General features: G+C 55.3%; 2 protein-coding genes across 5 annotated transcripts in view; one reads left to right on the forward strand and one right to left on the reverse strand.

Moving 5' to 3' along the window:
* The window catches only part of LOC116955417 (neurogenic locus notch homolog protein 1-like), a 120456-nt gene extending 103433 nt beyond the window's left edge, over window positions 1-17023 (forward strand). For both annotated transcript variants that reach the window (XM_032976485.2, XM_032976486.2), the window contains exons 34-39: window positions 1241-1431; window positions 1993-2178; window positions 2753-2900; window positions 4764-4861; window positions 5666-6143; window positions 6996-17023. In XM_032976485.2, coding sequence (XP_032832376.2) covers window positions 1241-1431; window positions 1993-2178; window positions 2753-2900; window positions 4764-4861; window positions 5666-6143; window positions 6996-8305 — 2411 coding nt within the window. In that variant the 3' untranslated portion in view covers window positions 8306-17023. The remainder of the gene's footprint in view (window positions 1-1240; window positions 1432-1992; window positions 2179-2752; window positions 2901-4763; window positions 4862-5665; window positions 6144-6995) is intronic.
* A 1102-nt stretch (window positions 17024-18125) lies between these two features.
* LOC116955294 (uncharacterized) overlaps window positions 18126-27981 on the reverse strand; it is a 30812-nt gene continuing 20956 nt past the window's right edge. For 2 of the 3 annotated variants that reach the window (XM_032976278.2, XM_032976281.2), the window contains 5 exons: window positions 23449-23644; window positions 22729-22844; window positions 21061-21154; window positions 19716-19917; window positions 18126-18918 (listed from right to left, as the gene is read on the reverse strand). In XM_032976278.2, coding sequence (XP_032832169.2) covers window positions 18746-18918; window positions 19716-19917; window positions 21061-21154; window positions 22729-22844; window positions 23449-23644 — 781 coding nt within the window. In that variant the 3' untranslated portion in view covers window positions 18126-18745. The remainder of the gene's footprint in view (window positions 18919-19715; window positions 19918-21060; window positions 21155-22728; window positions 22845-23448; window positions 23645-27981) is intronic. The other variant, XM_032976280.2, reaches the window with a different exon arrangement.

Genomic DNA, 27981 nt, shown 5'->3' on the forward strand with positions numbered 1-27981 from the left:
GCGGGGACTGGCCGGGGGGCACCGGGGGGGCACGTGACTGGTGGTGGGTGGTGGTGGGTGGTGGGTAATGATGGAGGGTGGTAATGGAGAGTGGTAATGGAGGGTGGCGGTGAAAACTAATGCGAGCTTAAATTTTGATTTAAAGCTTTCGTGACTGCAGTAATTCATATTCTTAGTTTTTTCGGTAAAGTCACGTTGAAGAGAAACAACAAAATAACAAAATATATATAAAACAATAAAAAATTTTCACGACGTTTCGACCATAACTCAAACGGTCATCATCAGGTGTGATGATAATGACTCAAACGGTCATCATCAGGTGTGATGATGATGACCGTTTGAGTTATGGTCGAAACGTCGTGAGAATTTTTTATTGTTTTATATATATATTGTTAGTTTGTTGTTTCTCTTCAACGTGACTTTACCGAAAAAACTAAGAATATAATGCGAGCTTCTTTCGCACCGTACGTAGCCAACCGTGCAATTCGTTAGGCTACGTACGGTGGTAACAATGCTGCTGCTGTGGTGATGGTGGTGTTGCTAACGGTGGTTGGTTGGTCGGTCGTGCTGGCTCCGCTACAAACCCAGGGACGATTATCTGAACCAATCCTGGGCCTCCCCTAGGTCGACTCGGCCTCAAATGAGTACCTGGTGCGGTGTGTGGTAAACATCACCACTAGGGAGACAAAGACGGCCGGGCGTGGTGCTGGCCACCCACCCACCTCGTTTGCCTTGCCAGCCTTCGTAGGTGCTACTCGCTAACAGCACTTGCCCCAACAGTGTTAAAGACTATGCGGGGGATCTTTGTCTTTGGTAGCGCTGGCTGTAGCGGTGGTTGCAGTTATGTCCATGATCACGACGACGATAATTTTATTTTAATAAATTGCAACTTTCGTTTGACGCGCGCGCGCGGGGGCTTTCGCAACCAATATTATTCATAATAAAGGTTTTTGGGTTAGATCCCGGTAAGTATGAATGTGTCATTTAACCCGCCACCACCCGGCACGGCCGACCAGTGAGATTTGTCACGTACACAAAGCGTGCCATACAGTTGCTCCTTCAGCCCCACAGGTGTGTTGGAGAGTTAGTCCACAATTTCCGTACAAACCTCACTGATGGGCTATTGTCGAGTGGTGGCGGGTTAACGACCTCACCCAAAAACCCTCATGACGAATGGCAACCTTGACGTCACGTCCCTAACCACGCCCACCTCTTCCCCCCCCCCCACGCTCTGCAACAGACGGATTCACGCCGCTAATGCTGGCGTCATTCAGGGGCGGGGGCCTGGATTCTGGCGCCCCGGACGAGGACGAGCAGTCCCTGCTGCTCCTGCAACAGCAGCAGCAGCAGCAACAGCAGCAGCAGCGCTACGACGAACCGGTGGAAGAGGGCGGCGCATCAGCCAGCGTCATCACCGACCTCATCTTCCAGGTAAGCAGCGGCTCAATCGGTCGGGGTCAACCAATCGGATCGCTCGCCCCGTCGAGGTGGGGGGGGGGGGACCCTTGGAGGTAGCTCGGATGGTGAGAGAGAAGGCGGCGCTGGCGCCCGTCGAGATCCTGGATTCCAGTCCGGGTTTTAGTCCCCAACCACGAGGATTACACCGGTGGTGGTGGTGGTGGGGGTTCTGTAGTGCAGCGAGTTGATGGTCTCAGCCCGGTCAGACTAAGACAGGTCAATTTGTTTTTGGTGAGCACGTGGCACCTTCTCGTGGCGCAAGTCTGTCACCCAGCGCACCAGAGACGCGTAGTCACAGAGACCCACCGGCCAAGAACAAAACCAGGACCCTGAACCACTCCGCCCCACTCCACGTTCCTCCACTCGGAGCCTCTCCCACGTCTTCCTCCCAATGTTTCCCCTTCTCGCTCCACGATCCTCTCCTCCCCTGCTGTCCCCTCTCTCTCTTTCCCCGAACTCCTCTCTCCTCCTTTTCTCTCCCTCCTCGCTCCTCCTCGCTCCTCCTCACCTCCTCGCCGCCTTCCTCCTGCACAGGGCGCGTCGCTGCAGGCCCAGACGGACCGCACGGGCGAGACGGCGCTGCACCTGGCCGCTCGCTATGCCCGCGCCGACGCCGCCAAGCGTCTCCTCGACGCCGGCGCCGACGCCAACATCCCGGACAACATGGGGCGCACGCCGCTCCACGCCGCCGTCGCGGCCGACGCGCAGGGCGTGTTCCAGGTGAGCTGCGCAAGGGTTCGAGACCCTGCCGTGGGCTGCGGTGGCTAGGAGATGTTAACTACCTCGCCGGGTGTGGAGGAGGTCGTGGGTTCGATCCTGACCCTGACGCCTGCTGCTGTATATTTGGAGTTTGCGTGTCTCTCTCTCTCTCATCATCATCATCATCACGGTGGCTAGGAGATGTTAACTACCTCGCCTGGTGTGCAGGAGGTCGTGGGTTCGATCTCCACCTGACGCCTGCTGCTATATATTTGGAGTTTGCGTGTCTCTCTCTCATCATCATCACGGTGGCTAGGAAATGTTAACTGCCTCGCCTGGTGTACAGGAGGTCGCCTGCTACTCGAGATCACGCGTTTCAAGTAATTGGCTGCTGTACGATGATGATGATGATGATAAGCCACTTCGTAGAGCTATAATTTGTGATGGCGAGGTCGCTTCCGAAAAAGAGCTATGTAGCTCAGCTTCATCCCCAGAATGTCCTCCTCCCCCGCGTCACACGACTTGCACTGCATCACGCGCTCCAACCTCACCCCCGTGACCTTCCCCGTGACCCCCTCCGTCCCGCCCATGGTAGATCCTGATCCGGAACCGGGCGACGGACCTGGACGCGCGCATGCAGGACGGCACGACCGCCATGGTGTTGGCGGCGCGTCTAGCCGTCGAGGGCATGGTGGAGGAGCTCGTGAACAGCCACGCCGACGTCAACGCCGTTGATGACCACGGTACAAACGCACGCTCGGACATTCTGACTCCTGTGGGACCTCCTTTCCAGTGTCCGATACACTATCAGATACACTATCAGATACACCATCAGATTCACTATCAGATACACTATCAGATTCACTATCAGATACACTATCAGATACACCATCAGATTCACTATCAGATACACTATCAGATACACTATCAGATACATTATCAGATACACCATCAGATTCACTATCAGATACACCATCAGATTCACTATCAGATACACCATCAGATTCACTATCAGATACACTATCAGATACACTATCAGATACACCATCAGATTCACTATCGGATACACTATCAGTGCCATACTCCTTGCTCACCATTACCGAGACCTTTAAGTCCCGAGTTCAACATACACACACGTACCTACGTACACACCGACGGGTTACGTAGGGTGTGTACTTACGTACGTTCGATCCATCGATCGCCCTCCCGCTCAATCGTCTTGCGGTGTCGCTCGCTGTATGTCTGTGTGCATGTGTGCATGTGGTCAAGCGTGTGTGTGTGTGCGCGTGTGTGCGTGCGTGTGGTGAAGCGTGTGTGTGTGTGCGCGCGTGTGTCTTTGTGCGTGTGGTGGAGTGTGTGTGCGTGCTTGTGGTGAAGCGTGTGTGTGTGCACGTGTGCGTGTGTCTTTGTGTGTGTGGTGGAGCGTGTGTGCGTGCGTGTGGTGAAGCGTGTGTGTGCACGTGTGTCTTTGTGCGTGTGGTGGAGCGTGTGTGCGTGCGTGTGGTGAAGCGTGTGTGTGTGCACGTGTGTCTTTGTGCGTGTGGTGAAGCGTGTGTGTGTGTGTGCGCGTGTGTCTTTGTGCGTGTGGTGGAGTGTGTGTGCGTGCGTGTGGTGAAGCGTGTATGTGTGCACGTGTGCGTGTGTCTTTGTGTGTGTGGTGGAGTGTATGTGCGTGCTTGTGGTGAAGCGTGTGTGTGCACGTGTGTCTTTGTGCATGTGGTGGAGCGTGTGTGTGTGCACGTGTGCGTGTGTCTTTGTGCGTGTGGTGGAGTGTGTGTGCGTGCTTGTGGTGAAGCGTGTGTGTGCACGTGTGTCTTTGTGCATGTGGTGGAGCGTGTGTGTGTGCACGTGTGCGTGTGTCTTTGTGCGTGTGGTGAAGCGTGTGTGTGTGTGCACGTGTGCGTGTGTCTTTGTGTGTGTGGTGGAGCATGTGTGCGTGCGTGTGGTGAAGCGTGTGTGTGCACGTGTGTCTTTGTGCGTGTGGTGGAGCGTGTGTGCGTGCGTGTGGTGAAGCGTGTGTGTGTGCACGTGTGTCTTTGTGCGTGTGGTGAAGCGTGTGTGTGTGTGCGCGCGTGTGTCTTTGTGCGTGTGGTGGAGTGTGTGTGCGTGCGTGTGGTGAAGCGTGTATGTGTGCACGTGTGCGTGTCTTTGTGTGTGTGGTGGAGTGTATGTGCGTGCTTGTGGTGAAGCGTGTGTGTGCACGTGTGTCTTTGTGCGTGTGGTGGAGTGTGTGTGCGTGCGTGTGGTGGAGCGTGTGTGCGTGCGGTGGAGCGGTAGTGTAGCGGTTAGCGCGCTGTGCTACGGCCTCGGTGACCCGAGTTCGATTCTCGCTCACGACCAACACAAATGACAGCGATTATCCGAACCGGTCCTGGGCCTCCCCTAGGTCAACCCAGCCTAAAATGAGTACCTGGTGCGGTGCGTAAAAACATCGCCACTGGGGAGACAAAGGCGACCGGGCACGGCGCTGGCCACCCACCAACCCCTCGTGCGCCGTGCCGGCCTTCATATGCCGCTCGCTAGCGGCGCTTGCCCCAGCGGTGTGTGAAGGCTACACGGGGGGATATCTTTGTGTTTGTGTCTCACCCCACCGTGCGAGCCGGCAGGCAAGTCGGCGCTGCACTGGGCCGCCGCCGTCAACAACGTGGAAGCGACGCTCATCCTACTCAAGAACGGCGCCAACAAGGACATGCAGGACTGCAAGGTGAGTCACCTCACCACCACCCCCCCCCCCACCCCCCCCCCCCGGCTCTCACAAATGATAGCTCAACAAAGTGGCTCATCGTCGCGTGGAAATGTATACCAGCAGCCAGACGCTCTGAATGCGTGACGTTGATTCTAAATGTGGAGGTGAAAAACCGGAGGAGCCGGAGAAAAATCCACGTGACCACGGGCAGAGAGAGAGAGAGACACGCAAACTCCAAATATACAGCAGCAGGCGTCAGGGTCGGGAAAGAACCCACGACCTCCTGTAGACCAGGCGAGGTAGTCAACATCTCGTAGCCACCGTGATGATGATGAGAGAGAGAGAGACGCAAACTCCAAATATACAGCAGCAGGCGTCAGGGTCGGTAAAGAACCCACGACCTCCTGTAGACCAGGCGAGGTAGTCAACATCTCGTAGCCACCATGATGATGATGAGAGAGAGAGACACGTAAACTCCAAATATACAGCAGCAGCAGGTGTCAGGGTCGGGAAAGAACCCACGGCCTCCTGTATACCAGGCGAGGTAGTTAACATCTCATAGCCACCGTAATGATGATGAGAGAGAGAGACACGCAAACTCCAAATATACAGCAGCAGGTGTCAGGGTCGGGATCGAACCCACGACCTCCTGTATACCAGGCGAGGTAGTTAACATCTCCTAGCCACCGTGATGATGATGAGAGAGAGAGACACGCAAACTCCAAATATACAGCAGCAGCAGGCGTCATCAGGGTCGGGATCGAACCCACGACCTCCTGTATACCAGGCGAGGTAGTTGACATCTCGGCGACCGCTCCGCAGGAGGAGACGCCCCTCTTCCTGGCGGCGCGGGAGGGCAGCTTCGAGGCGGCGCGCCTCCTGCTGGAGCACCACGCCAACCGCGAGATCACCGACCACCTGGACCGGCTGCCTCGCGACATCGCCCAGGAGCGGCACCACCACGACATCGTCCGTCTGCTCGACGACTTCACCGGCGCGGCGGCCGCGGCCGCCGCGGCCGCGGCCGCCGCGGCAGCCCACATGCGCAGCCCGGGCCTCATGGTCGGTCCCGGCCAGGGCCCGCTCGGCTCGCCGTCGTCGGCGGCGCAGATGTGCGGCGGGGGCGGGGGGGGCATGGGCATGGCCATGGGAATGGGCCTCGGCTTCCTGCCCATGAAGCAGCAGCAGATGCAGCAGCAGCAGCAGCAGCAGACGCCACAGGGGAAGAAGGCGCGGAGGCCGAGCAGCAGCAAGGGGGGGACGCCCAGCGGCAAGGATGGCAAGGGCAAGAAGCTGAAAGGTATAACGGCGGTGGTGGTGATGGCGGTGGTGGTGGTGGTGGCGGGGTTTAGCGATCGTGACGGCGGGTGGTGATTGGTGGTCGTGGTGATGGTGGTGGTGGGGTTTAGTGATCGTGGTGGTGGTGGTGGTGGTTTTGGTGGTGGAGCAGAGGGACAGTGCTCACAACAACGAGCAGTGTCGCCGGGGCGGCTAAAACACAGCAAGTTGGCACATTGGGGGGAGCACAGGTGGCGCATCGGCCGGTCGTCTCAGTCGATCAACCTATGGCGCCTGGGTCTGTCTCGTGACCTGCCAGCGGGCATTCGACAATTCACGTGGCCTCAAAGTGCGCATAGCCCGGCACAAGCGCCGTGGTGACGTCCAACCGCCCCTTAGTGGGGAATGACGGTTGTTGTCTATGGTGACCAGTTGTAGTGGTAGGTGTGGTAGTGATGGCGGTTGTGGTGGTGGTGGTGGTGATGGTGACAGTGTTGTGCTCTGGTCTGACACTGGTCCTGAGGCTAGGCCTCGAAGAAGGCTGCTGATGTCAATCAGTTCCAAAGACGATGCACCACATATTAGTATCAGAGCCATGTTTGTGTTTGCATGTTCAACACAAGTATTGTGTGTGTGGGTTAATGCAGAAACTTGATTCCTTCATAAAAGGTTTCTATTTGGCATTTGAACATCTCAACGGCTGTTTCATTGCCAAAAATGGTAAATCACCTATTATTATATTTTCATTCTCTGACACTGGGCACAAAAAAGGGGTCGGTCCCATCTCAGAGCCACATCCACAACACTCCACTCCACCTCCACTCACCGCCCCCCCCCCCACCCCGCCCCTTCCCGGCCCCTCTCCGCCCGGCAGGGAAACCGGACGGCAAATCCCGCCCGCTGGTCTCTCTGGACGGCGTGCTGAGCCCTCCCGTCGAGTCGCTGGAGTCTCCCGCCGCCTCCTACTCGTCGGACAACATGTCGCCCCCGCTGCTCACGCCGCCCGCCCTGCTGCACTCCTCGCCGCAGCAGCAGCAGCAGCAGCAGCTGCACGGCGCCGGCGCCGTCCTCCTGGCGGACGCCGGATCCGGCGCGTCGCTCTACGACGGCCCGCGTCTCTCCCACCCGCCGCTCGGCCACCACCTCCACCTGCAGCACCAGCAGCAGCAGCAGCAGCAGCAGCTGCTGCTTCAGGGCGCCGGCGCTGGGTACGACGGCATGGCGGGCGTGGGTGGCGGCGACTGGCTGAGCACCGTGCCGTCGATCGCCATGCAGCAGCAGCAGCAGCACCTGCAGCATCACCACCTGCAGCAGCAGCAGCAGCAGCAGCACATGTTCGCACAGGCGACGGTCATTCCTGGTATGGCTGCGCGATCCGCTCCGAGCCTGCAGCGCATGCGTTCTATTCCCGGCACCGGCATCGCCATGATGCCTTGCCAGCAGGTTGGCCTGCAGCAGCAGCAGCAACAGCAGCAGCAGCAACAGCAGCAGCAGCTGCAACAGCAGCAGCAACAGCAACAGCAGCAGCAGCACCTCCAGCCGGTGGTGCAGCAGCAGCACCAGATTCAGCTGCAGCACCAGATGCACATGCACCAGCGGCAGCTGCAGTCGATGCAGCAGCAGCAACAGCAGCTGCAGCAGCAGATGGTGGCGCAGCAGCACCACCTGCAGGTGCTGCAGCGCCAGCACAGCAGCCTGAGCACCAGCGGCGGCAACGGCGGCAACGTCGGCGCCGGTGGTAACTTCTGCAAGACGGAGCCCAGCCTCATGCAACCGCATATGGGGCCCGACGCGGTCCTGTCGGCGGTGCCGGGGGCGGCCGGCGTTGGCACCGGCGGCGGCGGCGGCGGTGGCGGCGGCTCGATGGTGGACAAGTACCCGACTCCGCCGTCGCAGCACAGCTACGGGGGATCTCCGCACGACGCTGGCATCGGAGGTGGCTCCGGCGCGACCGGCGGCGGCGGCGGCGGCAACGCGGGCGGCGGCGGCGGAGGAGGAGGAGGCGGCTTGGCGTCGGCGCTCGGCTTCGCCGATCTCGCCTACCTCACGCCGTCGCCGGACTCGCCGGAGGCGTGGTCGAGTTCTTCACCCCGCTCGGCGTCCGATTGGTCGGAGGGGATCCAGAGCCCGCCCACCGAGCCGATGGGCATGGTCGGGGGGGCGGCCGCCGCCATCATGACCTAGCGGGGCAAAGGCCCCGACGCCCGGCACCTGTAGGTGGAGGGGGCGGTACGGGAAGTAGGTTGTTGTTGTTGTTGTGTGGAAGTGGGGGGGGGGTTGTTGGGCCCGGCTGGGATGGTGACAGGGGTGGTGGGAAGGGCCACCTGCCATCATGACTTGCTGCTAGCCGGGGGGAAGTGCTCTGCTCTAACAGGCTGTGGGCAGTACGGAAAGTAGGTTGGGGTTTTTTTTATTTTCTCCACGCACGCATCTGTGCGGTGGGTTTCCTCCCTGATGGCGGCCATCTTATCGTCTTCACCTAAACAAAACAGATGGCCATTACGGAACACAGGCGGTGGATTATTATTTCGGCTGCGTGCTCGAATATAATTTTGGGCCTCTCTACGGTTGCCTACGCGCACGAAGCCGCACCCGCCCGCCTCCACAGCGGAATTTGCGGCCCCTTTGAGACTCTGCGAGGCTCTCCTCCCCGGCTGAATAAAAGGACATTGTTTTGTTTTTTTTAAACAAACACGTGCAACGTGTGATCACCTACGCGACGCAACATGGGTTCGCAAGCGGCGGGAGAGTTCCTCGCGCTTTGACCCCAACCGCAACGCAACTCCTTGCCGATGGGCGGTCGTCAACTTCTCCTACCCCCCCCCCCCGTCCGTCACGGCAAACGTCGGCTGACATCTGGACCTCCGTCACGGCACCCCTACCCCCCCCCCCCCGACCAACGTCGGTCGACCGTGGTCACTCCACTGCTGGATGAAGGGGCCTCCGGAGGCGTTCTCGGTCCGCACGCGCGCTAAATAACAAGATGGTTCCATAACCCGCGGCTGGGTGTCGCGCGTACGTACGAACGAACGAACGAACGAACGCGTTGACGCACGCCCGTCCTTAACGCGCGCCCCACCGCTGTGGTCTTAAGCCCGATGTTGCCTTGCGGCAGTTTGGTCCACGGCTGGTGGTCGCCCCCCTGCGCTGAGGAATTAGATTGGCAAAGGCGCAGGTCTGCAAGTGCTTTGCCCTCGAGCCGCTGCTGGCGGGGAAAGCACCGCCAGTTATGAGGGAGTTCTAAAGGGGGAATCGAGGGAGTTTTGGTTGCCTCTGTGGGGGGGGGGGGGGGGGGGGGGTGGGGTTACCCGTACACCATCCCGGTTGACCTGCCAAATCTTAACGATTCTTTAAACATGTATTTTTTTTATTTTTACCAGCTAAAGAAGGCCCCACTGAGCTCTCCGTAGCTGTTTTTCAGAGAAGCCACCCTGGCCATCGCAAATGGGTAGCTCAACCATCGTGGCCCGTCATCGTCATCGTAGCAGCGGCCAAATACTCTCAACGCGCGCGACGTTGATTCTGAATGTGGAGGGGGGGAAAACCGAAGGAGCCGGAGAAAAAAAAATCGACGCGACTACGGGGAGAGAGAGAGAGAGACCTGCGCTGTACACCAGGCGAGGTAGTTAACATCTCCTGGTCACCGTGATGTTGATGAGAAAGAGAGACACCGCAAACTCCAAATTACAGCAGCAGGCGTCGTCAGGGTCGGGATCGAACCCACGACCTCCTGTACACCAGGCGAGGTAGTTAACATCTCCTAGCCACCGTGGCACAGTGAACCCATGCACACAGCCGGGTGGACAGAGGCAGTGGCCATTGGCGGGTGGGGGATTTAAGAAACTAGGCACCGTTCATTCAACTGCCCGGCCCAGACCACGGAATCGAACCTGTTTTAAGTATACGCGCGTGCACCGCTAATTACCGACGTCTTAGCTATCCAATGTATGCAGTACGTGCAGTGTAATCTCTTAATGCCTCCTTATATGAACTCACGAAAACATGGACGGTGTACGTGTGCGTTTTCCAACATCGGGTGCAAGCGTCTTGACAGAGTAAAGGAATGATGCGATGCACGGACGTGAGATATCTTTGTACTGTTTCGAAGATTTTTGGGGGGTGAAAGCAGATTTGCTAAAAAGTGACCCGATTGAAAACTTCACACTTTTTGTTTAATTTCTTTCTTTCAAGGGGTATTTGACCACGCTTTTGCCTCGTTTCTCAGTGCTGACCTCCGAGTGGTCAGCCGGTTAAGGGGGAGGCATAGATGCCGTGACGTGTAGAACGGTCCAACAACGCATCGTTTGTGCCGACGGCATTTTAACGCAGCTGCCTTGGCAGTGGGGAGCGCCAAACAAACAAACAACAACAACAACTCGCATTCGTCAATACCAACGCCTTCAAGATAAAGTATACTGAAGAGTAGGCGACGTTTCAGGCACCAGGTGTTTCTTAAAGGCTCATCACTGAAGAAGAGCCATTGCCGGAAACGTCGTCTGTTAGCGTTGTTCCTTTGAGGCCGCGCGATGTCACTGGGGAACGGATTTTGAGCGTTTTGTTGTACTTTAGAAGCCCTCTTAACCACGGCAATTGGTTCCACGAAAGCGTCCGTGAAGCGAATTGCTCGTTAAGCGAGTCTAGGAAATGCACGTTCAAGGCTCGATTCGTTTGGATGGCATCGAAAGTTTACCCCCAACCCCCTTTTACACCCAAAAAAAACGTACTTTATAACATTTAAACGATGGATAATAATGCATAAAGACACTAACAGCATTATAAACGCATGATATTAAAAGAAACGTTTGGTAAGCGAACACACAGATCCCTGGAGGCCTGTCGTTAAACGATTAGTCATTCACAGGGATTCTCGTTCACAGGGATTCTCGTTCAGAGGGCTTCTCCCATACTCTAAAACGCTCACACGGGCAACGTAATCTCATAAAGGCTAACTGGAATTTAATAAATTACCTTGGTTTAAAAAAATAATTGAAAAATCAAGGCTTAAAAAAAAATCTATTTTTATAACTCAAAGTAAGCGTGGCTGGGCTGAGCCCTATAGACAAGCTACCATGTACCCCGCTGTATACACCTCCACGCACACCTTTTCCCCATCTCATATCTTTAAATGAATTAAGTTTATACATCTAATCTCTTTCAATGCGACGCAGTACAATGTTGCATATCCGCCTCGCTGGGGATTTGAGGGACGGGGACTACCTCGACTTACGAACGTGTTAGGTTCCAGAGGTCTGTTCTTAAGTCGATTTGTTCATAAGTCCAACTTTACTCTCGTCGATTCCAAACGTGTTGTATGGTATGTACACTAAACACAGGAGTGATGGCTCTAAACGTTGTAAAATCTCCTGTAGATGTCACTGGTGCTTCACGTTCTGCAGATGTACATGCCACTGGTTCTTCACGTTCTGCAGATGTAGATGCCACTGGTTCTTCACGTTCTGCAGATGTAGATGCCACTGGTTCTTCATGTTCTGCAGATGTAGATGCCACTAGTTCTTCACGTTCTGGAAATGGAGATGCCACTGGTTCTTCACGTTCTGCAGATGTAGATGCCACTGGTTCTTAACGTTCTGGAAATGGAGATGCCACTGGTTCTTCACGTTCTGGAAATGGAGATGCCACTGGTTCTTCACGTACTGCAGATGTAGATGCCACTGGTTCTTCACGTGCTGCAAATGTAGATGCCACTGGTTCTTCACGTTCTGCAGATGTAGATGCCACTGGTTCTTCACGTTCTGCAGATGCCACCACCGCCATCTATTGCACGGCGGTTGAAGTTACGACCCTCGGTCCAAACGGGGCAACTGGACATACGGACCGGGTTTGTTCGTGTCTCCGAAAGTTCACGAGTCGAATGTTCGTAGGTGGAGGAGTCCCTGTCTAAGCGGCTGTGTAACCCGGTTGGATGTACGAACACATTTAGGAAAGTGGACAAGTCATCCAGTGACGTTGCTGCTGCTGCCCCTGAGCGCAAGCAATTAGCGCGGTTAACAATTGTGACTCCTTTTAACGCCGCTCAGTGCGGCCTTAAAAGACAACAGTTCCACTTAGCACGTCGCTAGACACAAACCAGAGGCGAAGTCTCGAGCGTTGTACCTTGTCCATGGCTCAAGGAATCGACACCGTCAACCCCCCCCCCCCCCGACGTCAGGGGGAGGGCGGTTATCCGATCGGGTTTATTTTTTTACGTCCGTCTTTCACATCGGCAAGAGCCGGAATTTTAGTTTTTTAATTTCTTCATTCCGGATTTTAGTTTTTTCGTTTAATAAAAAAAAATGCTTTTTTTTATATAAATCACGCTCACCAGGCACTCTTCAATTATATTATTTATAATCTATTTAAAAAAGTGATGGGTTCTTTTTGTTTTAACCGACTTGGTATTAAGGTTTATATTACGCTGTTTTCGTTTCACGTTATACCACACACACAATACACAACACCTTAAGTTCCGCGTCGTAGATTTTAGTTCACTGCCCTCGTTTTTTATAAATAATTTATACCGCGTGTGTGTGGGTTTTTTTTATACCGTCGGTTCGTCTAGCAGTCGAGCTTTGTAGCGACAAAATGTGATTAATATTTACGATAGTACGGTCGGCTAGAGTGTACAATACGTTTAAAGACATTATTTACAATGACGTGAGGTTGGGAGGGGGGGGATCATGTTACCACGTGCGTACGCCTAATGATGAACTCACGTATCTCACAGGATTTGCCTTTGAAATCTAGAAGTGATTGCCGAGGCGAGTTGGAAGGGGCACTCCACGCCGTTTGCGCGACGCCCTTCCGTGTTATCATCATTAATTTTGTTATTATTTGACATTTTTAAGTTGCCGGTCATCGTCGCACACTTGGAGATGCGTAACACGGAACTTGAAAGTTTGTCCTCGGCAAATGGGCCGCTAAGTGCGGAGAGGTCTGCTCGACGTTGGCTCGCGGCCGGGGGCCCCGAAACGGTTCGTCGTTTGTTGGGACACTTCGATGGCAGAGTCCCAACGCGGTTGTCACTGCAACGTGGCAATGCCAGGCTTGACGGTGAACCCGAATGTTTGGTGACATTGCAGTTGGGTCACTCTGTGTGTGTGTGTGCGCGCGCCCACACGGAACAAATTATATTGGCGGTGCTGCTGCTTTGGCAGGTGGTGCAAAAGCACAATTAACAAAAAGAAAATCGCATCAATCAACGGCGGCCTGGAAAATAAAATAACAAAATAAATATAATAGGCGCTGTTGTTGCTCTTCACAGCGCACGCAGAGGTGGAGTGGCTAAGAGTCGGAGGACGTCACTTTCCGCCACATGGGATGGGGGACCAATTTAATTTCTCATGGCACAAAGCGCCGTCTCTCAAACTCTTCTCCACTGATTCTAGATTTGAAGCTTTCGTGACTGCAAGGATCCATACTCTTTGGTTCTATTCGGTAAAGTCACGTAGGTAAAAAAATAAAACACTGGCTCTGTGGCCTCTCTGTGTGCCCTGACGAAGGACAACCGCCCGAAACGTCGCCAATTATAAAAAAATAATTCAGGCTCCCGGTGTTATTGATTTAATGCGAGGGTTCGTGTGGTGCCACGTCTATTCCGCATAACACTTGCAATGGTTAACTTGACCCTCGCCAGGACAAGCGAACTGAGAAACGATTGAACGAACGTCATGAACTTTAACTGTTTAATATATACAGCATTAACTTCTGGCCACACCATTCTAAAATATGCAAATGCTTAACATTTGCCTGCGACACCGTTCATTTCAGTCGTTCGTTCGGGGGAGAGTGGGAGTGTCATCATGCGGCCTTATTGCTTCAAGTCAAAACCTGCACGGGGTTTGGAATTCCATGACCCCCTGGGTTGGCGGTCCACCACCCACCCCTACCCCGGGACCATTATTTTTTTTATTTCAAATGTGAACATCTCGCAAAGTGTACGGTCGGCACGCCGCAGGCTTTCGCGACCGATGGCATTCGAAGCAAGGTTGTGTTTTGGGTCGGATCGCGCCGAGTGTGCATTGCGTCTTAACCCGCCGGCGCCCGAACACAGCCAGTACCGGTTTGTCACGTGACTACATCCAGCATTAGCGGTCCGCTGGTAATTAACATCCAGCCCGATGATGCTGGGCTGGAAAAAACGTGGACAAACGTCGTGCTACTCACATTGTCAACGTTGTGGATTTACTCTCCCAACGCAACCGGAGGGCTGAAGTAGTAAACCAATTGGCACGCTTTGCTTACGCGACAGACCTTGCTAATTGGCGGAGGGTTACAACATTCACACTTACGCGACCTAAACCCCCCCCCCCCCCCCCAAAAAAACAAAACCTTTATTTCGAAGGTGTGCACCCTCTCGTCGTTTGTTGGTGCTCGCAAACAATACCGGGGGGGGGGGGGGGCTCTTGTTATCACCTCGATTCGATTCGTCCACGACGCCAGACCACAAAATCCCACTTCGCGTAGATAACCAGCTGAGGTGGTGGCACAGCCGTCAACCCACCCGGTTTAACCCCGTCGTCTTGTGCAGGGAAATTGAGTTCTCAGTTCCATAGGGCGTACAGCCGCTTTCAATACGGGCAAAAAACGATGCGTCTGTGTGTGTTTCTCCCTTGTGATGGGACTTTGTAGGATGAACGTTGAGATTTATTAGGGGCACAGAGTGACCAAATGAGTCTAAGGGGTTGAGGAGGTATGTTGTTGTTGTGGTGGTGTCGCTCTTCCTCCTGGTTCCAATTCATTTCGTGGCCAATATCAGTGCATTGTTGCGATACAAGTTTGGGAGAGAGTGGGGGGGGGGGAGGGGGTTCTCATCACGGAATACGTTCCTGTTGGCTTTGTAAGTACATGGGTGCGACCTAAGCACGCTCTGCCCTCTTAGGTCGGTGTATGCCGGGTTTTTTTTCTCACTCCTCCGGCTCATGGACTTGGTTATCGTGATGGTTCGCTCAAAACAAAAGGCGTTCGCTCGTGTCTTCTGTAACAAGTGTGGCGTTGGTGTTAATACGGTTTCTTTTTTTTTAAATACATACGCGGAACAACCACACGAAACCATCCTCCGCTACATTGCAAAACTCGCAAACTGAATTGGTACACGATTATAATGATTTGTGCCATTGGCGCAAGACATCCGATTTTGCCTTACGATGATGTTTATCGACCGTGTGCCAACCCGCTGTAATCGTCGTTGGGGATTGTTCGTTTGCTTTTAATGCCGTGGAGGTGATGGGGGTTTTTTTTTTAAATGGCTCGATTAACAGCCACTGCCAGCAATAGGTTTTGACCTGCAACCAAATAACCGAGTGTGCCTGATCCTCATTGGATGTCGAGCTGAAGCGGACTCAGAGGGTGGGGCCTGGCCAAGTTCTCAGATGGGGGTGCTCGCCGCACCAACCCAGGGCTTGCCAGGCGTTGTGGGCACAGGGCTGCAGCGAGGTGGTGGGCCAGAGAAGTGGCCGTGCTGAGTGTCACCCCCCTCGTGTAGAACAGCAGAGCGTTGCTGGGTTGTCTCTGGGGTCTCTGGACCACCGAGTGTCACCCCCCCCCCCCTCTTGTGTACAGCAGCAATAGCACGGTGCTGAGTTGTCTCCCACACGAAGCAAAACTACCAATAATCATAGAATTCACGGGCACACATCAACGTAGAACACACCCTCGCTGCAAAACAAAGGCTTCCTGGGTAAATAATTTGGATTTTACCAGCAACGCCGGTAGCCTGCATTGAACATTTAAATACCCTGGCGGCAAAGAGGACAGCAGAGTGAAGTGTTAATCTGGTCTGCTACACCCAAATTAAATTACATCAGGGTAGGCCGATCCAAAGCAGCTTTGGCCATGTGATAAGTTTGGACCAATCGCGTGCAACTTGGGACTTTAAAGGTCCTGGGGGTTAACGGCGAGCAAGGAGCGTTGCAACTCATTTCCATTGGCAGCTGCGATTTAAAGCGATGGAAATTCCACATTCCTATGGTGGTTGGGGGGGGTGGGGACCAATTTCGCCAGAGCTTTTTTATGCGCGTGTGTGTCGAACTTATTTCGCACCCACCGTAGGTAGCTAACTGTGTGACATTGGAGGTGCAGTGAGAGTCTGGGGCAGTGAGTCTATGGGTAATGTTGAGTGGGGCAGTGAGTCTGGGTAATGTTGAGTGGGGCAGTGAGTTTATGGGTAGCGAGTCTATGGGGCAGTGAGTATTTGGGTAGTTGACTTAACTTTCGTGACTGCAGGAATTCCTATTCTTTTGGTTATTTCGGTAAAGTTACGTAGAACAATAATAGTGAATACAAATAAAAACCACGACGTTTCAACCGCGACAAGCGTCTTTTTTTAATCTACGTGGCTTTACCAAAAGAACCAAATGAAATATGGGCAGCGTTCAGTATGGGCAGTGTTGAGTATGGGTCGTGCTCTTTATGAGCAGTGTTAATCTATGGGCACGAGAGGTTTGTAGGCACCCACGCTGTAATCGTGTGGGGTTGGATGGGCAAAGACACCAACGTTAGGCACAAGTTCTTTTTTAAATTGAAGAATTTGCCTTGGGCTCGCAATAATTGTACAAGGGGGACGGGTCAATTAAACCACAATCCGTGCTGCATTAAAAACAAAATCAGCTCCAAGCATAAAATGTTTTTTTAAAGTGTGTATATATAATACAAAGCATATAAAAACGTTAAAAAATAAGCATTTTTTTACGATGTACTTTTCAAATAATTTCCAGTTTTATTTTTGAGAAAAAAATGCAAAAAATTAATGCCAGTTGCCTTGGTGGGTTTGTTGTTTTGTTACCACGATGTTTGAGATTTAGAGCTAGTTTTGTTATCGTTTTCTAACACTTAGACTGTGTACGCTTGCAACTTGCCTCCTGTACAACGAGCTTGCTTTATTAATAAAGTGATCAGTTAACACGAGCCTCTCCCCCACGCCGTCTATCATCCTCACCCCACCAACATCCACTGCTGGATCACACAGGCCCTCCTGAGTAGTCAAAAGGTGAAGCGAGTTCCTCCCCATGAGCAGCATTGGGGGGGCTCCGTTACTGTTCACAGCGCCAAAGCCAGTGTTGGTGAAAATGCCACATTATTATGGCAGGGGAAAGACTATCCATGGGAAACCCACTTTACCGCTTCAAAGTGTTACCCATTTTATCTGTACGCAAGTTGAACTTCTTTTTGCACCGTACGTAGCCAACCGTGCTAATCAGCGGTGCCGGGGAGAAGATAAACTAAAACACAAAACGCAGTTCTAAAAATAAGAGAGTTTGTCAATCTAGGATGAAGATTTTAAAAGCGTCACAGCTCCAGTAGCGTCCTAATATCGGGAGGAAGAAGCATTCCAGACGGGCGCAGGAGCGCTGCGCGATGATGCCGCGACCACCGCCTTTGTTCGATGGCCGAGCCAAAAGCCGCTGCTGCTGCGAAGGATGACGATCGGAGTTCGTGTCCCCCAGTTCACCCTACGCCATGATCGACGGCGCGACAACTCCCACCCGAGTAACCCCCTGCACGCAAGCCGACTTGACCGCTCCAAATCTTCGGTGCCGCGTCCTCTCGCGCGCAAAAGCCAAGCCGGGCAGCGGCGCAGCCTCACCAGCGACAAAGAGGCCTGGGTTAGATTCCACCCCCCCACAACCCCGACTCTGGTTTCTTTCTCTGTGGAGCTTCTCTACATTTCTGTCCATCCCTCCCCCCCCCCCCTGTTCTGTTTGAGTTTTTCTCCAGGTTCTCCAATTCTCCCAAGGGTTTAAAACAAACAACACAAAGCAGCAACGGCCAGGTGTTGGCCAACCTAATCCCCCAGGTGCTGCAAGAAACGACGACGGTGATCTTTCAATTACTCGATTTGGCGTCACACACTCACGCACGCTTGCCAGGAGGACCCTCAGAACAACGAGCCTTGAGGCTCGGCAAGGCTTTAGCGGGTGAACAAGCGGCGTAGACTTAGTAACACAATGCTTGGGGAAACCCCGCGCCGTCGTAATTTCGCACAAGCAACGTCACCAAAAACCGCAAATTCCAACTCAAAACTTTATTTAATCTTAATTCCAGCACAAAGACAAATCAATATCAAAATCTTAATTTTTGTTTCCACTGGAGGAATCCGATGAGCTACGAAGCCCCTTTTTCCACAGACGTCCAGTTACATGAAAAAATAAACTCGGAATTAAACGACAGACGACATCACAGGTGAGTGGCCCATCACGGGCATCCAGCAACACCACCTGTCCCTCTCATTAGTGTCGCCAGCAAGTTTATTTAACCACGAGACTTCCCCAGGGAGTGCCCAGCCAAGTGTCCACGAGGAGCGATGCTGCTACTGCAGCTGCAATCCCCAAATTAATTCATTTGCAGTGCGATTTTTCCCCCCCCCACCGCAACATTTGGGGGGGGGGGGGGGGGGGGGGGGAGGCAGGAGGGGTTTATTGGCCGATAAGCACTTACCATCTTACACGGGAGGAATCCGGGAGGAAAGACCCCCAAGGGAAGACACCCCACGCTGAACACGGGGCAAGAGAATTCCACAGACTCCCCCCCGCCACGGCCAAAGAGTGGCGAATCGAACCCAGGTGTGGTTCTTGCTGCGTAGGGGCCAAGCGCGTCAAGCGCCACGACCACCACCACCAACCACGTCCATCACACCCGCGCGCCTGCGGTTGGACTCCACGCCCGGGGGGGTTGGCGGGTGGCGCCGCCGCGGGACTTCCTGACGTTCCGTGCCACCACCAGGAGCAGCAGCAGCAGGGTGGTCACCAGTGCCGACGTGGCCAGCGCCATGGAGGTGGTGTGGTGATGGCGACTCGTCGTGGCTGTAGGAGGAGGGCGGGGGAGGGGGGACGACGACACGGATTGTTGGTTGGTGCGCGTTCAACTTTTTTTCGCACCGTACGTGGCCGGCCGTGCTCATCGGAGGTGCAGTGCCGAGCCCGTGATGGGTGTTGGGGCCCATGGTGCACTGTTGATGTACAACTTCCGTTCAACCGTAGGTCGGTGATTAAATCGCATTCAGCACCCAAGCACAATTAACGTTGACAAACAAATAGGATGGGGGGGGGGACGTTACGGGCCATGCTCCTTTTCAGGTGCTATGATTAAGGACCCTGGTTCGACATGTCACCCGTTTTATATTTATTTATTACTTAAGGATCATGCAGTGTTATTGACAAACGTGTCGCGGTTCGTTTTTGTCAACAACAACAACGAGGGAAAGGCGCAGGCCCTGCAAATCGCTTGCTCGCGTCACTGCTGGTGGATGGGGGGGGCCCCTCAACCCACGGGTTATTTTGGCCTACTCTTCCACGCGTCCCACGCGTCCGTGGGCGGAGCGGTGGCACAGCGGTCAGCGCAGCGAACGCGGCGACCCGGAGTTCCCGCTCACGGCCAGCACCGGTGACGGATACCTCAACCGGTCCTGGGGCCTCCCCTAGGTCAACTCGGCCTCAAAATGTACAACGTCACCACCTGGGAGACAAAGGCGGCCGGGGGGGGGGCCTTGGCGAAGGCCACCTGCCCCCCCCCTCTCGTAGGCACCGCTAATCGCCAACAGCGCTCGCCGCTGCGGTCTGTTCCAGGCCACACACGGGGGGGGGGGGGGGGGGGCACGTACACGAAACGCCGCGCCCACCGCCGCCCCCCCCCGGCAAGACGATGGGGCCCCCCGTGAGCACCACGAAGCCGCTGCCCTCCGACCCCCGCTCCCCCCTGCCGCCGGCCGCCCCCGGCGCGGGCGGAGGGCAGCGCACGAGGCAGTCCGGCTCCAGGGAGTCCCGGCGGCACGCCAGCACGCCGCAGTGCAGGTAAACCTCCTGCTGGCGCGGGAGAACAAACAACAACAACAACAACAACTACGACTACGACGACGACGACACAGCCAGTCAAGTCTACGCGTCGCCCGCCATCCCCGCCAGCCGTGTGCGTTGAGCAGCCTCCCCCCCCCACCCCATCCCCCCGTGCGTTTGGAATCGCGGCCATCGACGAGGACCGATGCTGAAAATTGCACAGAAGCGCGGAGAGGTGCGTGCGTGTGTGTGTGGGCCGTATGGTGTAGGTCGCATGTGTGTGTGCATGTGTGGGCCACGTGTGTGTGTGTGTGTGGGCCACGTGTGTGTGTGTGTGGGCCACGTGTGTGTGTGTGTGGGCCACGTGTGTGTGTGTGTGGGCCACGTGTGTGTGTGTGTGGGCCACGTGTGTGTGTGGGCCACGTGTGTGTGTGGGCCACGTGTGTGTGTGTGTGTGGGCCACGTGTGTGTGTGTGTGTGGGCCACGTGTGTGTGTGTGTGTGGGCCACGTGTGTGTGTGTGTGTGGGCCACGTGTGTGTGTGTGTGGGCCACGTGTGTGTGTGTGTGTGGGCCACGTGTGTGTGTGTGTGTGGGCCACGTGTGTGTGTGTGTGTATGTGTGTGGGCCACGTGTGTGTGTGTGTGTGTATGTGTGTGGGCCACGTATGTGTGTGTGTGTGGGCCACGTGTGTGTGCGTGTGTGTGTGTGGGCCACGTGTGTGTGCGTGTGTGTGTGTGGGCCACGTGTGTGTGCGTGTGTGTGCCACGTGTGTGTTTGTGTGTGTGGGCCACGTGTGTGTGTGGGCCACGTGTGTGTGTATGTATGTGTGTGTGTGGGCCACGTGTGTGTGTGTGGGCCACGTATGTGTGTGTGTGCCACGTATGTGTGTGTGTGTGTGTGGGCCACGTGTGTGTGTGGGCCGTATGGTGTAGGTCGCGTGTGTGTGTGTATGTGTGTGTGGGCCGCGTGTGTGTATGTGTGGGCCACGTGTGTGTGTGTGTATGTGTGTGTGTGTATGTGTGTGGGCCACGTGTGTGTGTGTGTGTGTGGGCCACGTGGGTGTATGTGTGTGTGTGTGGACCACGTGTGTGTGGGCCACGTGTGTGTGTGTGGGCCACGTGTGTGTGTGGGCCACGTGTGTGTGCGTGGGAACTCCCCCACAGGTCACTCACGTTGGGGTGGTCAAGGAAGGCGAAGGCAAGGAAGCTGAACCGGTTGGCCCACGACTGCGTCGTGTGGTTCATCACCCACTTCTCCGCAATGCACCTGTACACACACAGACAAAGGGTCCCCCCGTGTAGCCTTAGACTTAAAGCTTTCGTGACTGCAGGAATTAGTCTTTGGTTCTTTCGGGAAAGTCACGAAGAAAGAAAATAAATTAAATAATCGAATACGACGTTTCGATTGCAACACAAGCATTCGTCATCAGGTAGAACTACATTTGAGAGAGAGACAAAACACAGACACACACACACAGAAAGACGCACAACATAGACACACACAGAAAGAGACGCACAACATAGACACACAAACACAGAGACACACAACATAGACACACAACATAGACACACAGACAGACAGACACAAGCAGAGAGAGACAACACAGAAACGCACAGAGAGAGAGACACACACCACTGTCTCCGCGTTGTCTCTCTCTGCTTGTGCGTCTCCGTGTCTGTGTTTTGTCTCGCCCGCAAATTTAGTTCTGCCTGATGATGATTGCCTGTGTTGCAATCGAAACGTCGCATTCCGTTATTTAATTTGTTTTACTTCTAGCCTTAGACTGTAGGGGCAAGTGCTGTGAGCGAGCAGCACCTATGAAGGCCGGCACGGCACACGAGGGGGTGGTGGGTGGCCAGCACCCACGCCCGGCCGCCTTTGTCTCCCCACCTAGCGACGTTTACTACACACCGCAGCAGGTACTCATTTTGATGCCGAGTCGACCTTGGAGAGGCCCAAGCACAGTTCAGTTAATCGTCGCTGGATGTTGACCGCAAAAGTGGGAATCCATCCCGGGTCATCGGGTCCCGCAAGCACAGTGCGCTAACCGCTATGCCACCACTCCCGAAATCTGTACACACAGAAGATCATCGATTATCCGGCAGCTTCGGGGGGAGGGGGGTTTGGGGGGGGAAGGAGACGCCGATTTTAAAAAAAAACGCCGAATAAATCACTAATTGTTATTTAAAATAGATTATTTTTTGCACAACATTTATGGTTTTTAGGCGTTGTTGCACAACATTTATGGATTAGCGTTTTAAATTTGTTTACCGTGTGAAATTGTTATTAATAAACATATAAAAGACAAATAAAACTGAAAAGTTACTGTGTTTACCGTACCTCACCACTCCAAATCTCTAAGACTCCCCAACGTGGGGCGATGTACATGGTGACTACGCTCTTGTGTTAACAACGCGATCGAGTTTGACGATCACTGGACTGGTTTACAGCCCTTGCCGGATCAGCCCGGATCATGTTGGAAGCCTGATAATTGATGATCAATTCTATAGACAACATTCCCCCCACCACTACCACCACCACCACCACCGCACGCATGCAGAGGAGACCGTCTCTTTCAAAAACCACGCTCCCGCAAACAAAAGATCGCGCAACAATGCCCCCCGCCCGACCATCAACAATGACAGCCTCTCATTAAAAACAAAGCTTCTGCGCCGAGTGCCATCTGTAACAATTCCTGCGATTGAACCATCAAATCCTCCGTCGAAAAATCAGCAAAACGCAAGCAAGCGACGGGCTAAAAAAAAAAAAGGGGGCCAAGACCCCAATAGTCCTAAGCGCCGGGCGTGTCCGTTGTACTGCGCTCCGCTACGCTCCCTCGCCTGCGAGAGACGAGCGAGTACCGCACGGGGTCGGCGGGCTCTCTGGACGGCGTGGCGTAGCAGTACTGAGTGACGATCACCAGGCCCAGTGAGGAGTTGGTTCCTTCCAACGAGCACTGAAATTAGGGGTGGGGGGGGGGGGAAGCCATAACCAACACTGCATGGAAAAAACGAGGAAGACTAAAAAAAACAACCACGGGCACAGATTCCACCGCCCCCCCCCTCCCCCCAGCGTGCGTTTGGTAACGGGGAAAAGTTTCAATAAGAAAAAAACATTGCGACTGGTGCCGAGTCTATGATGCAATGCCGAGTCTATGGTGCAGTGCCGAGTCTATGGGGCAGTGCCGAGTCTATGGGGCAGTGCCGAGTCTATGGGGCAGTGCCGAGTCTATGGGGCAGTGCCGAGTCTATGGGGCAGTGCCGAGTCTATGGGGCAGTGCCGAGTCTATGGGGCAGTGCCGAGTCTATGGGCCATGTTGGGTCTATGGAACCTCTTTTGCATCGTCCGTACATAGCCAACCAGGCTACTTTGGAGGTATGTGGGGGGGGGGGGGGTACAAACTAGGCTTTCGTGCTGCCCAAACCACTACCACGAGCTCCCTCCCCCCGCCTACCCACACCCCCTCCCCGCCTACCCACACCCCCTCCCCCCCTACCCACGCCCCCCCCCCCTACCCACACCCCCTCCCCCTGCCCTGCTGCCCGGGTTGGCGTGGGCACCTCGAAGTAGAGGCGCTGGAAGTTGGAGGGGCGCAGGGGGTAGTCGTCGTCACGGTACGCCCGCGAGAAGTCGGCAGCGTCGTAGAAGCGCATGGCGGCGTGCAGCTCCCCTCGCTCCGCGTGGCTCAGCGAGAGGAGCTCCACGCCGGGCCGCAGACGCTTGCTCGTCAGCAGCATCACCCGCTTCAAGATGCACCTGGGGTTGGTGGGTGGTGGTGGTGGTGGTGGAGTAGGAGGCAAGACGGCGCGCGGGAGATTACACAGCAGAGGCAACTTCCCCCCCCCTCCCCAAAATAAAAAGCTCGATTTTTTTTTAAGGAACTAAAAAGGGGGTGGAGGACTTCTCCACAAATCTGGCCGCTGTCCGCCTGCTGATGTCGGTTGTAATTCCTGGCGAAACGTCGTACACTCAGATTGTAAGTGTTGTGGCCCGGCTCTCCACCACACAACCGGTGTGCTGTACCAGGCGACGAATTGGGAACGTTCTGTTTACGTGACAAACCTTACCGATTGGCTGGGTCGGGTGGTGGCGGGTTTAACGACGCATTTATATTGTCACAATCCAATGCGCAAAAAAAACCGATACAGTATTATGGATATTGGGTCACGAAAACGTCCGTGTTAAACCAACTTTTTTTTTTTACTACCGTTTAACTATTTTTTTTATACCAAATCCACGAGTTATTAGCGTACGTCAAAATCTCAGCAAAAAAAAAATCAGATAAACCGCGCGCAGATAATCGAGAGTCGACTCTAGACGAACGTGGAAGCGGAGCACCCGGACGAACGGAAACAAAACTCCGCCACATGCAGACAGAAGAGACGGAGTTCACATTTGCCGTACCGCCCTTCCATCGCTAATTCTACTTTACTATTTTTTCATATTTTACCCCACCGAGCTACGTAGCTCTTTTGTCAGAAGCGACCTGGCTGTCGAATAGCGGCTTTATCATCGCGGGGAAAATGTACAGCAGCGGGAAAACTCTGAACGCGTGACGTCGATTCTAAAAATGTGGGGGAGAAAAACCGGAGGATCCGGGAGAAAAATCCACTCGGCCACAGGGAGCGAGAGCCACGCAAACTCCAAAATATACAGCAGGCGTTGGAGTCAGGATTGAACCCACGACCCCCTGCATACCAGGCAAGGTAGTTAACAGCTCGCCAACGCGACACCCAAAATTATCAAACAATAATAGTGTAGGACTTGCGAGGCCACGGCAAATAACGTGTTGTCATTACGTGCAGCCCGGTTGCTGGGCGTAGTACCACCAGCCCTAGCGGGGCTTGGGCGAGCGCTGGTTAGCGCAGAGGCACCACGTACGTTGTGCAGTGCGGGCTCCCGGCGAGGGAGCGAGAGGAAGCGTCGGCCAGCCAGGGTTATGTTGGGGCACGATACGCTGGTTGACCTGCCGACACGTGACCGGATTATATTAGGAGGGGGGCCACCGGTGGACGGGGGCCGCTGGGTGGTCACTTGGTACAAAGGAGCTCTCGGGAACCTTCGGGAAAGAGCTCGAGAGATCTAGAAGGTGAACGGGGCGAGGGGCGGAGCCAGCCCCAGGCCGATATAACAGGGACCCCGTGAGGGTCTCGGGGCTCTTGACTGTTGGCGAGTGAATATTCACGTCGGGTTGAAGAAGCCTCGAGCCACGTGGTCCAGGACCCAGCTCGTGGTCCGGGACCCAGCTCGTGGTCTGGACCGGGATAGTGGGACCGTGTCTAGTTCTGCCGTAGCGTGGTTAGATGGGCATTCAACACCCGAGTGTAGGTTACGTTATGTGTTGAGTTGATGTAATAAAGTCTTCTTGGTTCTTTCGGTAAAGTCATGTAAAATAAGAAAATAAAACAAAGACATTAAAATTCTCACGACGTTTCAGCCACAACACAAGTAGCCTTCTTCAGGTAAAGGAACAGAACTATCGGGACGATAGCGCTTCAATGGGGGGGGTGGGGGGGGGGGTGTCAGACATTTGTGACGATGTGTGACGAGAGGGGGGGTGGGGTTTGAGAAACGTGACGTCACATCAAAATGCGCAACTTTAAACAAATATAGAATTGTTATAACAACACTCCTACAACATCAGAGTGCAGCGCCACATTAAATATGCGCTACAATGATAATAGTTTAAAGCGATTAGAAGCATGTTTTATAAAAAAAATTGGGGGGGGCAGATCTTTGTGACGTCATATTTGAGGGGGGACCAAAAATCGTCCAAAATCGCGTGACGTCATTTATGGACGCCCCCCCAATGCACGTGTAAAGGGAGAGCCGGCACAAGGTTGCAGGGAAGGTTCGTCTTTAACCGCTTCCCCCAGTCCACTCGTCCCCAGCCCTTCTCTCTCTCTCTCCTCGTTTTTCCTGCCAGTCCTCTCTCTCTTACATCTCCTCATCTGCTCCCCCCCCCCTCCTCTTGGTGGGAATCCTTCCCCTCATCCCTTACACATGTATGATCAGGACAGGGGCGGTAATCGGGATAACCGGATATCCGGCTGTTGCAAAATGCTGCAGGCTTGCCACCTTGTGTGCTGCCCTGCAGGCTGCCACCTTGTGTGCTGCCCTGCAGGCTGCCACCTTGTGTGCTGCCCTGCAGGCTGCCACCTTGTGTGCTGCCCTGCAGGCTGCCACCTTGTGTGCTGCCCTGCAGGCTGCCACCTTGTGTGCTGCCCTGCAGGCTGCCACCTTGTGTGCTGCCCTGCAGGCTGCCACCTTGTGTGCTGCCCTGCAGGCTGCCACCTTGTGTGCTGCCCTGCAGGCTGCCACCTTGTGTGCTGCCCTGCAGGCTGCCACCTTGTGTGCTGCCCTGCAGGCTGCCACCTTGTGTGCTGCCCTGCAGGCTGCCACCTTGTGTGCTGCCCTGCAGGCTGCCACCTTGTGTGCTGCCCTGCAGGCTGCCACCTTGTGTGCTGCCCTGCAGGCTGCCACCTTGTGTGCTGCCCTGCAGGCTGCCACCTTGTGTGCTGCCCTGCAGGCTGCCACCTTGTGTGCTGCCCTGCAGGCTGCCACCTTGTGTGCTGCCCTGCAGGCTGCCACCTTGTGTGCTGCCCTGCAGGCTGCCACCTTGTGTGCTGCCCTGCAGGCTGCCACCTTGTGTGCTGCCCTGCAGGCTGCCACCTTGTGTGCTGCCCTGCAGGCTGCCACCTTGTGTGCTGCCCTGCAGGCTGCCACCTTGTGTGCTGCCCTGCAGGCTGCCACCTTGTGTGCTGCCCTGCAGGCTGCCACCTTGTGTGCTGCCCTGCAGGCTGCCACCTTGTGTGCTGCCCTGCAGGCTGCCACCTTGTGTGCTGCCCTGCAGGCTGCCACCTTGTGTGCTGCCCTGCAGGCTGCCACCTTGTGTGCTGCCCTGCAGGCTGCCACCTTGTGTGCTGCCCTGCAGGCTGCCACCTTGTGTGCTGCCCTGCAGGCTGCCACCTTGTGTGCTGCCCTGCAGGCTGCCACCTTGTGTGCTGCCCTGCAGGCTGCCACCTTGTGTGCTGCCCTGCAGGCTGCCACCTTGTGTGCTGCCCTGCAGGCTGCCACCTTGTGTGCTGCCCTGCAGGCTGCCACCTTGTGTGCTGCCCTGCAGGCTGCCACCTTGTGTGCTGCCCTGCAGGCTGCCACCTTGTGTGCTGCCCTGCAGGCTGCCACCTTGTGTGCTGCCCTGCAGGCTGCCACCTTGTGTGCTGCCCTGCAGGCTGCCACCTTGTGTGCTGCCCTGCAGGCTGCCACCTTGTGTGCTGCCCTGCAGGCTGCCACCTTGTGTGCTGCCCTGCAGGCTGCCACCTTGTGTGCTGCCCTGCAGGCTGCCACCTTGTGTGCTGCCCTGCAGGCTGCCACCTTGTGTGCTGCCCTGCAGGCTGCCACCTTGTGTGCTGCCCTGCAGGCTGCCACCTTGTGTGCTGCCCTGCAGGCTGCCACCTTGTGTGCTGCCCTGCAGGCTGCCACCTTGTGTGCTGCCCTGCAGGCTGCCACCTTGTGTGCTGCCCTGCAGGCTGCCACCTTGTGTGCTGCCCTGCAGGCTGCCACCTTGTGTGCTGCCCTGCAGGCTGCCACCTTGTGTGCTGCCCTGCAGGCTGCCACCTTGTGTGCTGCCCTGCAGGCTGCCACCTTGTGTGCTGCCCTGCAGGCTGCCACCTTGTGTGCTGCCCTGCAGGCTGCCACCTTGTGTGCTGCCCTGCAGGCTGCCACCTTGTGCTGCTCTGCAGGCTGCCACCTCGTGCTGCTGCCCTGCAGGCTGCCACCTTGTGTTGCTGCCCTGCAGGCTGCCACCTTGTGTGCTGCCCTGCAGGCTGCCACCTTGTGTGCTGCCCTGCAGGCTGCCACCTTGTGTGCTGCCCTGCAGGCTGCCACCTTGTGTGCTGCCCTGCAGGCTGCCACCTTGTGTGCTGCCCTGCAGGCTGCCACCTTGTGTGCTGCCCTGCAGGCTGCCACCTTGTGTGCTGCCCTGCAGGCTGCCACCTTGTGTGCTGCCCTGCAGGCTGCCACCTTGTGCTGCTCTGCAGGCTGCCACCTCGTGCTGCTGCCCTGCAGGCTGCCACCTTGTGCTGCCCTGCAGG

This window comes from Petromyzon marinus, chromosome 59, assembly GCF_048934315.1.
Source record: "Petromyzon marinus isolate PM22_M1 ecotype Great Lakes invasive population chromosome 59, UKy_Petmar_22M1.pri1.0, whole genome shotgun sequence".
Taxonomy (NCBI): Eukaryota; Metazoa; Chordata; class Hyperoartia; order Petromyzontiformes; family Petromyzontidae; genus Petromyzon; species Petromyzon marinus.